The 13,833-nt window shown below is 45.5% G+C and overlaps 1 protein-coding gene across 1 annotated transcript in view; it reads left to right on the top strand.

Annotated features, from left to right (window-relative positions):
* PGM1 (phosphoglucomutase 1) overlaps window positions 1-11,918 on the top strand; it is a 69,543-nt gene extending 57,625 nt beyond the window's left edge. Inside the window, exons 8-11 of the mRNA XM_049774398.1 lie at window positions 3,401-3,536; window positions 7,242-7,425; window positions 9,266-9,400; window positions 11,792-11,918. Coding sequence (XP_049630355.1) covers window positions 3,401-3,536; window positions 7,242-7,425; window positions 9,266-9,400; window positions 11,792-11,881 — 545 coding nt within the window. The 3' untranslated portion in view covers window positions 11,882-11,918. The remainder of the gene's footprint in view (window positions 1-3,400; window positions 3,537-7,241; window positions 7,426-9,265; window positions 9,401-11,791) is intronic.
* Window positions 11,919-13,833: the final 1,915 nt, after the last annotated feature.

Genomic DNA, 13,833 nt, shown 5'->3' with positions numbered 1-13,833 from the left:
CCCCTGACGCTAGGTGCTCTTATTAAATCTGAGGCCATTTGTCAAATAGCAGAATCTTACTCTGGTTTTAATTTTAACTTGTCTTCTTAAATTTAATTTGTCTTCTTTAATTTAACTTGTCTTCTTAAAAAATAATGCTAGCAGGCTGTGGAAAGGTTCAAAGGGCTCAAACACGTGCTTTCCATTTGGGAGTCCAGGTTCTCAGCCCCAGCATTGCAGGGTTCCCTGAGCACTGTGCAAGGAATAGTTTCTGAGTGCCACCAGGTGTGGTATCCCCAAAGAAAAATCATTATGCCAGCTTTTTATTCTGTTCATCAATTATATTTATTCTTTGGTGAATTGCCTATTTAGATCCTTGGCTTATTTTTCACTTGAGGTCTTGCTTTTTCTGCTTACTAGTTATTAAGGAGTACTGGAGGGGATACAGTAAGGGTTCAATCCCTGGCATCCTATGGTCTTTCTAAGCCCTATCAAGGGTGATTCCTGAGCACAGAGCCATAAGTAAGCATTGAACACCGTTGGGAGTGGCATCCCAAAAGTATATATATGGCTTCCCCCTGTATGAGGTATATCAACTGCTTACTGCAAAAAAATTTCCTCACATATTCTAATTGCCTTTTCATTTAATCTCTAACTGTGCTAGAAGTGTTCATTTTTGGGTCACACCCGGCAGTGCTCAGGGGTTACTCGTGACTCTACACTCAGAAATCGTTCCTGGCAGGCTCGGGGGACCATATGGGATGCTGGGATTCGAACCACCATCCTTCTGCATGCAAGGCAAATGCCCTAACCTCTATGCTATCTCTCCGGCCCCAGAAGTGTTCATTTTTAAGTAGCCAAACACCTCATTCTCTTGGTAAATTCTGAATTTACATAAAGTTACTAACATCTCCAAAATTGGAAAATGTTTTTCTATATCTTTTGTATTTAAAGATCTTAATGCTTCCAAGCAATCATGGACCTGGGGCCCACTCCTGGTGCTACTCTCCCAACCCCAGTGGTGCTAGAGTCCACCAGGCCTAGCATATCTAGTAGTGCTCAGAGGCCAGTAGGCCTACCTCTTGCAGTGCTCAAAAGATCATATACAGGGGCCAGAGAGACAGCATGGAGGTAAGGCATTTGCCTTGAGTGCAGAAGGTCAGTGGTTTGAATCCCGGCATCCCATATGGTCCCCTGAGCCTGCCAGGAGCAATTTCTGAGTTTAGAGCCAGGAGTAATCCCTGAGCGCTGCTGGGTGTGACCCACAAACAAACAAACAAACAAACAAAAAAAGAAAAGAAGACGAAGAAGATCATATACAGTGGCATTTGAACTCAGGGACTTTCAAACAAGCTCCAACCCTTTGAATATTGTCCTAGCCCCAAGTTTTCAGATACTCATATTTGTATATGTGACCCATCTACATATCTTTGTGGTAAGGTGTTGCCACATTCAAGTCTCTTTTTTCTTTGGATGTCTTTCTGGATGTTCTCTTTTGTTCTACAAAACTGCCAGACTATTTCAGTTAGAAAAATGTACAGCCCTCATACTCTTCTGCTCATCTATTTTGTTGATTTTTTTCTCCTCTGTCTCATGAATACACTACTAAAGGATGCCCTGACATTTTTTTGTATTCTTAAGGCATTTAATGTAAATATTTATAGATTTGGAAATTTCTTCCCCCCTTCTTTTTCTTCTTTATTTTCGCTATAACTTAATTGGGTTTTTTTTTTTGCACTATACAGAGTATTGAAATTAGTGGTAAATGAAATTTTATTCAAATTAAATTATTCAGAACATGATTCTGTAAATTTAGTCTTTTTTAACATTTTACTAAAATTTTTATTTAGGCACAATGGTTTATAAAGCTTCCACTAGGGCATATCCCAAAACTAATGCCAGCACTAGTGTTATATCCCTCCCACCCCCCAATGGTCCCAGGTTCCCACCCCTCCCCTGCCCACCTACATAAGGATAATTTTTAAGTTTCATCATATTTTGGTTCCCATGCTAAAAAGACTGGTATCGACTTGTAACCCATCCCCCCATTCTTCCTGTGTAACTTGATCTTACCTGCAAGACCCATTCCTGGGAGGGGTCTTGCTACCTGTAACTTTACCTGCTAGTCCCTCCCATTCCTGGGAGGGGTCTTGGAAGGTTATAAAAGGTTTTGCCTAAGGGGCAAAAAGGGGATGAAGGACTTTGCCAGCATGGAGAGGTAACAGGAGACATGGCTGGAAAAGGCTAAGACACAGGGCAAACTAAGGATAGCATGCGTAGATAGACCACAAATGTGGTGGATAGGGCATGAATAAAGCTGGTACTTTCTGAAGCCTGCTTGTGAGTGAGATTTCTACCCACCGCTCTCCTGGACCCAGATACCTGCCTGCTGAAGAGGGTTGAGAGCCACGTGGCCTGGGATGGCAGAGAAAGGTCCCTCCATCACCATCCACCACTATCCAAGCCCATCCTAAGGGCTGATTTACTACATCGACTCACCACAACACCATGTGCTCCAAGTCCCTACTACTAGCCTCTATGTTGTGTTACCTCCTGCCTGCTTTTTCTTATGCCTCACCTTCATTTCTCTCCTTTCCTGGTCATTCATTTCAGGAATCTGGGCCAGAGGTTTGCCCACCTTGAGACCTTCCATTCCCTTGTCATGCTATTCTAAATACCACAAATAAATGAGAGCAATTGTTGCTAAGCTTGTCTTTCACAGTTAATACCACTAGATGGCCAAGGGGTCTGCTGTTGGATAAGGAAGAATAAAAGGATGAAGCCATGGCCATGAGTAAGGCTGAGGTCATACAAAGCACAGATGTGCTTCCTCCTCTTTTCCAACCCTCTACCCAGTGTACTCACCTATCCTACAAGGCCAGGGTCAGCCTTGCCTGATAACTAAATGTTTTCCAACTGTAGTCACAAAAAAACTAACGGACTGTATATCTCAATACCCATTTCATACAAGAATCACTTCTGAAGTAGAGATATAAAACCGAGATCCAATCAGAGCATGTGGAAAAGATTCACCCCAAAAAGGGATGCTGGGCTTTGTTGGCACAATATCTGTGCCCCTTTCACTCTTCTGTGTTTCTGGGGTTTCTTTTATATTACTGTTGTTCCTAATGCTAAGGCTTTTGTGTACCTCCTGCTCTGCCTCGCCTTTAACCACTGGGTACACCAGTGGTACCCTGCCATTTTTGTTGGTATTCAACTAATGAATCTAAATGCCTTTGAGACAGATCAATTTCTGCACAGTAGTAAATGACTTGATTCAGTCTGTAGTTTTTGCATCTCATCCCATTCTTCTATGAAGTCTCCTGGCTTCTTTGGTATGGCTGAGATGTATGCAACTGAGTGAACTCTCTGGAATTTTGGAAAAATTGCTTTTCTCACCTGGAAAACTCTGTGTCTGCAGGTTCTGACCACATCCGTGAGAAAGATGGACTCTGGGCAGTGCTCGCCTGGCTATCCATCCTAGCCACCCGCAAGCAGAGTGTGGAGGACATTCTCAAAGATCACTGGCAGAAGTATGGCCGCAACTTCTTCACCAGGTAAGTCACTGCATGGTTGGGTCCAAGGTAGTGAAGATAGGTGTCAGAGAGACTTGACAGGCATGCAGGTTCTTGTCTTTTTTTTTTTAATTAAAAAATATTTTTTGGAGTATTGTCCACACTCAGCAGCACTCGGGTTACTCCTGGCTCTGTGCTCAGTAATCACTCCTGGCAGGCTCAGGGTACTATATGGGATGCCAGGAATTGAACTCAAGCCTGTCCTGGGTCTGCTACATACAAGGCAAACACCCTACCACTGTGCTATCACTTCGGCCCCTTTATTTTGTTTTGTTTTGGGACCACACTCAGTGGTTTTCAGGGCTTTTTTCTGGCTCTGTGCTCAGAGATCACTCTTTTTTTTTTAACTTCTTTTTGTTTTTTGGGTCAAAGCAGTGTCAGGGGTTACTCCTGGTTCTGCACTCAGGAATCACTCCTGGCAAGCTCAAGGAACCATCAAGGATGCCAGAGATAAAACCAGGGTTGTTTGCCTGCAAGGCAAATGTCCTACCTGCTGTGCTCCAACCCCAGTGATCACTCTCAGCAGGCTCAGAGGACCATATATGGCACCAGGAATTGAACCCATGTTGACTGTGTGCCAGGCAAACATAGTATCCTATCTATTGTACTATCACTGTAGCTCCAACTTGTCTTTTTCTTTCTTTTTTTTTTAACCTTTATTATATTTTCTGCATTTGAGATTCAAACCAGCCACTCTTGTATACTCCACAAAATACATCCATTCTTGTGATTCTAATTGCATTTCCCTTTAAACTTTGTGTACAAAAATTATATTTTTCCCCCAAAAATCTATGGAAATTGCTTTTTTGTTTTTGTGTTTGGGCCACACCCAGTGACACTCAGGGGTTACTCCTGGCTATGTGCTCAGAAATCGATCCTGGCAAGGGGGACCATATGGGATGCCGGGGTTCGAACCCAGGTCCATCCTGGGTCAGCCGCGTGCAAAGCAAACGCCCTACCGCTGTGCTATCACTCTGGTCCCTGGAAAGTTCTTGACAGTGCACTTATAGTCATTGAAGGAAAATGAGTTTTAAATTCTACATTCATGTGGAAGTAAATCGAGACCTCATCACCACAGCAAACCTGATGGAAACATTCACCTTATACCCTGAGCTGAACACTTTAAAACTGTCCCACAAATAACTGCCCCTAACCACAGGGATCCTGCCCCACCCCAGGTGTCTTCCATGCTAGGAAGTGAAGATAGGTTTTCAGCTTGTGGTTCCCTTCATGTCCTCCCCTACAGGATCCAGTAACTCCATTGCATGTATAGCTTCTTATGCTCAATTTTCCTGATACTTGAGGGCTGGATTGATAGTACAAAGGCTAAGGTGCTTGACTTAAATGTGGCCTACATGGGTTCAATCTCTGGCATCCCATATGTTCTCCCAAGTGCTGCCAGGAGTAACCCCTGAGCATCACTGGGTGTGACCTCCAAACAAAACAAAACAAAATCAATTTTTGTGATACAATCAAGGGGCCATCTTGTCTTAAAGAACAATAAAACTCCTTTTTCTAGCATTGCCAATGGAAAAGTTAATAGAATGGTCCAGGCCACAGTGAAGTCAGCTTTTATATTAGCCATAAAGAACTAGCTTTAAAAAGTAACTTGTTAGAACTAGGGTGATAGTAGTTGCCTTGCATGCTGCTCATGCATTTTATCACCGACACTGCTTATAGTACCCTGAGCCCTGCCAGGAGTAATCCCCGAGCACAAAACAGTTATAAGCTCTAAGTACCACCAGGTATTGCTCCCCAAAACCGTTTGATACATGTTTTTAACGTCTTTTATCTTTTAATTTTAATATTTTAAAATAACTCTTGGCTCTCTATTGCAAATTAAGTCATCTGAATCTGAGTCTCTGGTTAGTTGGGAGTCCATTGTACCTGTCATTGAGTTAACCAAGGTGCCAAGCTCCTTTGCAAGCATTATTCACTTAGATGCACCTACAGGGATTAGTAAAGATTCTGGAATTCCCAGCCAGCTGGAGAGAGAAAACAGTGGGTAAGGCACTTGCTTTATAGGCAGCAGACTCTGATTTAGTCTTTGGTACTGCCTATGGTCCTTTGAGCCCCTTAGCCCTGAGCATTGCCAGGTATGACCCCAAAAATAAAAAAGTGAAAGAGGAAGAAAAGAAGGAAGGGATGGAAGAAGGAAGTCGAGGGAGGGAGAGAGGGAAGAAGGAAGGAAGGAAGGAAGGACGGGAGGGAGGAAGGAAGGAAAAGGAAACAAAACAAAAAGGAAGAAAGGAAGGAAAGAAAAAAGAGAAGGAAGAAAGGAAGGAAAGAAAAAAGAGAAGGAAGGAAGAAAGGAAGGAGGGAAGGAGAGATTGAAAACTCTGAGAAATGTAATAATTTCCCATAGTCACTGAGTCAGTTACCCATTGAAGCCAGTTTCATCCCTTTTACTTTTTTTGTTTTTGTTTTTTTGTTTGTTTGATTGTTTTTGGGTCACACCCGGCATCCTCAGGGGTTACTCCTGGATTTATGCTCAGAAATCACTCCTGGCAGGCTAAGGGGACCATATGGGATGCCGGGATTTGAACCACTGACCTTCTGCATGAAAGGCAAATGCTATCTCTCTGGCCCCTTTATCCCCCCGCCTTTTTTTTTTGTGGTTGACAAGCCCAGGATCTTTTTATTACACCCCCTTTGTGCCTCAGATTTATGAGGCAGATTTCCTTATACACCTAAAGGCTACACATGTCATTCCTTGCTTCCCATCCTTCTTGCTGGAGAATGACTCGCCAACATTAAGAAAGGATTTGATCCTAGACACCGCCTTCTAGAGCTGGTCTAGGCCGGCTTTCATCCCCTGGGATCTTTCCCATCTCAGAAGTGTCCTCTTCCCCATGGTATATTTGTTTTATTATTGCAAATACATAGAGTCTCTGCTATCTTGGACCTCAAAAAATTAACTCCCATGGGCTCATGTGACCCTAGGTCAAGAGAAGTCATCTTCGAGGACCTTATGCCCATGACGAAAGAAGCCAAAAGTGGTTCCGGTCAGAGGATTCACTATCAGAGAATTTCATTGGGGGCCCCCTTTTATTTCCTTGGCCCCTTTTTTATCTATGAGCATCACAGATCCCATTTTGTTTCTTTACTTCAAAATAAGATATATGCATTGTGCATAGGAATTTGTTCATAGTTTTTATTTTTACTATAGTCCAGCCCTCCAACGGTCTGAGGGACAGTGAACTGGCCCCTCGTTTAAAAAATTTGAGGACCACTGGTATAAAGAGTTTGGGGAGAACTGGGCTTGACTTCAAGTAACCTCCAGGCAGGCCCTAGACAAGGGGGGAACAACAGCACTGAGAGTGTACCCCAAAAGAGCTCCAGAAGTTTGGAGAAAGTTTTGAATCCTGGTCTGCTTTCCCATCCAGGTCTAGAGGAAGTATCTGAGGGGATTCCTCAAAAGTTTGTAGCTCCTGAGAACTTGATTCTGCCAGGAAGCCAAGATGAGCATTAAGTGCTTTACCAGCCCTTTAGATGTTCAGACCCCCAAGGACTTTCATCCCAGGCCCACCCATCCCCAGGTCTCTTACACTCCTCCTAAGTTTGGCCCTGACTCCAAAATCCTTTGGTTGCAGAAGGGCCCAATAAAGCATTGACTGAGGTCAGTGCTGGAAGCCAATGGAGTGTCTGACCTTAGTTCATGGGCTGTGTCTTGATGGCTTCTTACAGGTACGATTATGAGGAAGTGGAAGCCGAGGGTGCAAATAAAATGATGAAGGACCTGGAGGCCCTGATTGCTGACCGCTCCTTTGTGGGAAAACAATTCCCAGTGGGGGACAAAGTGTACACCGTGGAGAAAATTGACAACTTTGAGTACAACGATCCTGTGGACGGCAGTGTCTCGAAAAACCAGGTGGGAAGGGATTAGTGCCATGGGAAAGGGGCCCAAGCCACATTGAGGGAGCAGGACATTTCCAAGGATGTTACCCCTTGGCTGCCCTAGGCTGAGTTGCCTGTGACAAATCCAGCCTAGAGTTATGTGAATTTAGTGGCTAGCCTTTTGAGAGAAAGGTGACATTTTCCTGGGGTGTATGGCATTGCCCATCTTAAGCCCTGAGTTTTCAGGGTGTGTTCTGACCAGCAAGGACCACATATTGTAAGCAGTAAGTGCATGAAAAATGTTTGTTGGATATTTGGGGTGTTCACAGTCCTTTAATGGAAGGTCTGTAACAGGATGTAGGTGGAGAACATTAACTTTTACTTTTACTAACAGTTGTTAGCCTTGGGTGAAGTTAGTTTTTGTTATATATTGTTTTTCAAGAATCTCTGGACAATAGTAAATGCTTCTTGGGAAATGTGGTTTGCCCTGGTCCTCTTCACCCTCCCTGTATGTACCCTTATTCTGGGTGTCTCAGCTGAGATTCCAGAGGGATTTGCATGAATGCACTCCCTGCCACATTCTAGAATCTATGCAAGATGACAAGTTTTGTGCTGAAAGCAATCCCAGAATTTCAAAACCTAGAGAGGGGCCAGACAGACAGAACAGTAGGGAAGGCACTTGCCTTGCTCATGAGCAGCCTGGGTTCAAACCCCAGCATCCTACATGGTTCCCCGAACCTGCCAAGTGTGACTTCTGAACACAGAGCCAGGAGTAACCCCTGAGCATTGCTGGGTGTGGCCCAAAATCTAAAAAAGAAAGGAAAAGAAAAGGGGATTGTTTTTTAAAATAAGAGATGAGGGCATGCATGCTGAGGTTCTCTAAGGCAGGGTACATTCCAGGCTACCCTTGCATCACACCTAAAGGAATTATGGGATGTGGGGTCATGGGGCTTGGTCAGTGCTGTGCTCCACACAGCCACCTCTTTTCCTTGTTGAGTAAGTCTGAGTACCAGGGGGTAGGATACGGTGGCCAGGAGAAGACAGCAAATGCCCCATGGAGTGGAAAGATTAGGGAGTTTTGCTTGAAAGACAAACTTGAATTATGGAAAACAGCAAGTGGGAGCCTGGGGTAAGCTATCTGTCTACCCTCCATGTGCCCCCAGGCATCTCGTGGGCAGTGTTCATACCTCCTGTCTCTTATGACTGGGTTCACAAACCTGGTGCTCTTCCATGCCATTGGTTGTTATTGACTGGAGCATGGATTCCTGGTGAAGGTCTGAAGGATATGGCACCTGAGTCCTTTTACCTGGGTCCCTGCTTCTCTATCCCTCAGAGTTGCTTGGAGAGAGGGGAAAGGGGAAGGGTGAGCTGCAGAGAGGGGCTCCCCTCTGGCCTGCAGAGCTCAGGTGTGAAGAAGTGGGGACAGATCTATGGCTGTTTCTCTTTTCCTTCCCTTGTTTGTGGGTTCCTTCCTCTTGGTCTCCCCAAATCTCTTCTGCTTCCATTTCACCCCCTGTTGGAGCTGGGGAGAGGATCTCTGCATCTCTTCGCTCATTTATTTGTCTTAAACTTATTTATGGAGATTTAATGTAGATCTGGTAGTTCTAGTATTACAGGGAGGCAGAAAGAGGAGGAGAAGGGGTGGAAAGTGTTTTCCACCCCAACCTAGATCCACCTTCCCAAGACCCAGAGGTGAGCTCAGTCCCATTGGGACTGGGAGATTGGGGAACTCATATGCTGCCATTTGTCCTGGGCCCAGCCCTCTGATGGCTGAATGGGGTGAATCACATCTCTGAAGGGGCCCCCATGTGATCTGCCAGCATCTGGTTTCCTTTCACATGTATCAGCAGGATACATCTCTGCTTCCTTGGCAGGGCCTGCGGCTCATTTTCACGGATGGTTCTCGCATCATCTTCCGTCTGAGTGGCACGGGAAGTGCCGGGGCCACCATCCGACTCTATATCGACAGCTATGAGAAGGACATGGCCAAGATCTACCAGGATCCCCAGGTAACACTTGAGGGGTTTGGTTCTGATTTCTGCCACCCCACTGAGACAATGGACCAGGAACTGGAGGGCTCGGACATTCACCTGCCCCAGAGAAATCCTCCCCTGGGGTTCTGTCTGTCTGTCTCTCATTATCTCATTATTAACCACTTTACTTCTGCTGTGTGTGTGTGTGTGTGTGTGTGTGTGTGTGTGTGTGTGCCCAGAATAAACCATCCACTGATTCCTATAGAGCAGTATGTTGGACTCCTGGCCCCATCTGAGGGGTCTGTCCCGCAGTGATCAGCCATCCAAATTTGGGGACCACAAGCAAGAATTGACATGCTAGGAGACCCCACTGTGTGTGCTCCTCACTTTCCTCACCCTTAAGCAAAATTGGCAGAATTAAGGTTAATTAATTAAGAATTAGTTAAGAGTTAAAAATGGCAGTTTATTGGGGCCAGATTGATAGCACAGTGGGTAGGGTTAATACTTGCACAGGGCAGTGCTGGGTTCACTCCTTGGCTCCTCATTTAGTCTTCTGAGCCTCACCAGGAGTGAATCCTGAGTAGAGTCAGGAGTAAGCCCTGAATACAGTGGGTGTGGCCCAGAAAACAGAAACAAAAAGTTCAAGCTATTAGTGGCTCTTAGAGATAGTAGGGTGGGTAAGACTCTTGCCTTTTTATTTATTTATTTATTTATTTATTTATTTATTTATTTATTTATTTATTTGGCCATGCCTGGTGGGCTCAGAGGTTACTCCTAGCTTTATACTCAGAAATGATTCCTGGCAGGCATGGGGGACCATATAGGATACCAGAGAGCAAACCTAGGTCAGCTGTATGCAAGGCAAATGCCTTACCCGATGTGCTATTGCTCCACCTTGATTTTTGCCTTTTAAACAGCACACCTGGGTTCAATCCTCAGCATCCCATATGGTCCTCCAAACACCACCAGAGTGATCACAGAGCACAGAGCCAGGAGTGAGTCCTGAGTACTGCCAGATTTGGCTTCAACCACCCCCCCGCCCGCTCCCCAAAAAAAGAGAAAAGAAAAATTAGTTTAGGTAATTACAGCACACACAACGCCTTAGAGCAGGGGTGGCGAACAAGTTCGACACAAAGAGCCAAAATTTTAAACTGTGAGAATCAGAGAGCCACACCACGCAGTGACCTGCCAAAACAGACAAACACTCACACAAAGCATATAATTTTAACAATAATATATTAAACACATATTGCATTTTGCTATTTTGAGTGAAGGTAAAAATCTTGTTCGCCACCCCTGCCTGAGAGGCTCTGAGAAACTGCAGTAAATTTAGTTGCTTGAGGGGCCGGGAAGGTGGTGCTAGACGTAAGTTGTCTGCCTTGCAAGCGGATGGACTGCGGTTCGATCCCCCAGTGTCCCATATGGTTCCCCCAAGCCAGGGGCGATTTCTGAGCGCATAGCCAGGAGTAACCCCTGAGCGTCAAATGGGTGCGGCCCAAAAACCAAAAAAAAAAAAAAAGAAAAAAAAAGATATATATAAAAAAAAATTTAGTTGCTTGGAGTCAGGATGGAAGATGGCTGAGGACTGGAGTCCAGGTCTTGCATGTAGAACCCCAGGCTCCTAATATTGGTGCTGCATAGTCTCCTGAGTACTGCAGGGAGGACCCCCCCCCCAAGATTTTTGGGCATAGCATCAACATCAAACCAGACAAACAGCAGCCATCTGTTTTGATACCTTCACTAGGCATATTCCTCCACAAAGAGAAATTTCTTTTCCTTTTGACATCTAATTAAAAGCCTGTGACACTAACTCGACTCAGGTCAGAATTCCCGGAAGTGGTTTAGGGTGCTGGCTTCAGAGTCAGCCTTGTTTTCCATTCACTTCCTGCCAGTTTTCATTCTGTCTCCCACTGGGAGAGTCGTTCCAGTGCCCTGATCCTCTTCTGCAGCATGACAGCATATGCCCACTCCTGGAGGGGAGCACTGAGGCTAAATTCCACGCACTGCCTGCTGTTTTGAATTAACTCCTGAGAGTGTTTTTATTTTATTTATTTATTATGTTGTGGGGCCACACCTGGCAGTGCTCAAGGGTTATTCCTGGCTCTGCACTCAGGAATTGGTCCTGGCAGTGTTTGGGAGACCGTATGGAATGCCGGGGATCAAACGTGGGTCAGTTGTTTTCAAGGCAAATCTTCCCTTTGCCCCTCTGTCCTACCTCCCTGGACCCTGGTCATTTATGGGTCCACTTTACAGAGAGGCTGTGGTGTCCATTTGCTGAGTCTAAGATGCTGGAACTGGAGCTCAGGGCCCAGAATTCAGGACCCCAGAATCAGCAGTCTAAAAGGGGGGTGGAGCTGGTGCTGGTACTTGGGGCTGTGTGTCCATGTGAGGATCTGGAACAGACGAGGGCCCCCTATGTCTCTTCAGGTCATGCTGGCTCCCCTGATCTCCATCGCCTTGAAGGTGTCACAGCTGCAAGAGAGGACAGGCCGCACCGCCCCCACCGTCATCACCTAAAGGAGCCAGATGAGGGGGCTGTATCTCCCCCAGAACCACCACCGCCGGGGCCTGGATTGAAGCTGTGCCTGCACCCAGCCTCAAAGGCTAATGCAAGAACTGCCGCAGGCTCTGCTGCCTAAGACCCGTGTGCCCTCTTGTCCCTTCTGCCCTTCCATGGCTGCTGTGACGTCTCTCCTGCTCCAGATTCATGTTACACTACAATGTCAGGCGGAGCCTTCAGTACCACCCAGGGCCCCAAGTTTTCGTCCTTTTGTGCCAGTGAGACGTGTCGGTGTGTTAGTTCCCTTCTCTGTGGCGGACCTTCTCCCCCCCCCCCCCCCATTACACTGTTTACACATGAGCCAACAGAACTTTCCAGTGCCTTCTTCACCCAGTGCTTTCCTCGAATGAGATGTCCTTGTTTGCAGGTTCCCGCCTTGTTTTACCACGTAGTCTTGTTCGCCCAGATATTTGAGGTAAATTAAAGGAAAATAAGCAGCTCTTGTGATGCTTTTCTTTCTTTTTAATTTTCCTTTCCTTAACTACAAAATGTTTTTGATTTCAAGCAAAAAGATATTGGGGTGACAAGGGGTTGAGCCACACCTGGTGATGCCTTGCCAGGAGAGATCCCTGAGCCCAGCTGTGTGTACCTTCCCAACCCTAAGGAAATCCACAATGAAATAAAAATTCCAATGTTAGGGATGGGGCCGGAGTGATAGAACAGCAGTAGGGCATTTGCCTTGCATGCAGCTGACCCAGGACAGACCTCAGTTCAATCCCTGGCATCCCATATGGTACCTCAAGCCAAGAGCGATTTCTGAGCATAGAACCAGGAATAACCCCTGAGTGTCACCAGGTGTGGCCCAATGTTGGGACATCGCTCAAGGTCATGGAAGTAATAAGTAGTGGGTCCTGGACAGCACAGGAAACTCGCACTCTATTTTCCACCTCTCAGATTTGTCTCTCTTGTCACATTCCTATCAGTGACCTTGTGCTCTGAGTCTCTGACTCCTACCCATGACAGCTGACCTGTTTCTTTAGTGCTTCCTTCCTTCAGACCTAGCGATGTATGCTCATTGTGGACAGAGAATTTCGCACAGTCTCAACAGTCATAGAGCACACAGAGGGCTTGCCTCATGTTGGGTAATGTTTTAGGCTAAGCAGAGAAAAATGAAAGAAGAACAGCTAATAATGACCTACTTAGAATATTCATCAAGGGGCCGGAGAGATAGCATGGTGGTAGGGTGTTTGCCTTACATGCATAAGGACGAGGATTTGAATCCCGGTATCCCACATGGTCCTGAGCCTGCCTAGAGCAATTTCTGAAATTTCTGAGCATAGAGCCAGGAGTAATCCCTGAGCGCTGCCGGGTGTGACCCCCCCACCCCCAAAAAAGAAGAATATTCATCAAATGGGGCCTGAGCAATAAGGAGGGCTCTTGTCTTGTAAGCTGAGTTCGATCCACAGCATGCATGTTTCCTGCGCCTGCCAGAAATGATTCATGAATTCAGTGCTAGGAAAATCGCTGAGTACCACTGGGTACTCAATCCTATACCCCCAAAATAAAATTTCATCAATGCTCTGTTCCTTCAAAAATGATTTTTTTTAAAGCCTATCTTCTTTCCTCCTTTTGAAAAGTTCCATTTCAGCCTAAGATTTTCCAGCTCTAGTTAAATCCTGGCTTGCTTTCACATGGAGGTTACAGCTTCAGTGTGGCCTGGTGGACATACCAAATAATCTGGAGACTTTCTGTAAAATAGAGTGTGACAAAACTGCGGCACCAAGGTCCTAATTTTTTTTTTTTTTTGATTCTTACTCTTTTTAGATTTTGCCCTGTGGTTTGAAATTATTTAGTGCTGTTGCAAATTCCAGTCACACGGATAAAGTCAGCATGGAGAGAGGTTATTATTCTCCGAATTCTGTGATTATTGTTGAGCAGACGGAGACGCCAAGGCCAGGGAAGAAGTGTC

Source organism: Suncus etruscus, chromosome 6 (genome assembly GCF_024139225.1).
Source record: "Suncus etruscus isolate mSunEtr1 chromosome 6, mSunEtr1.pri.cur, whole genome shotgun sequence".
Taxonomy (NCBI): Eukaryota; Metazoa; Chordata; class Mammalia; order Eulipotyphla; family Soricidae; genus Suncus; species Suncus etruscus.
The sequence above is the reverse complement of the archived record's forward strand: the minus strand, read 5'-3'. Positions and strand labels throughout refer to the sequence as shown.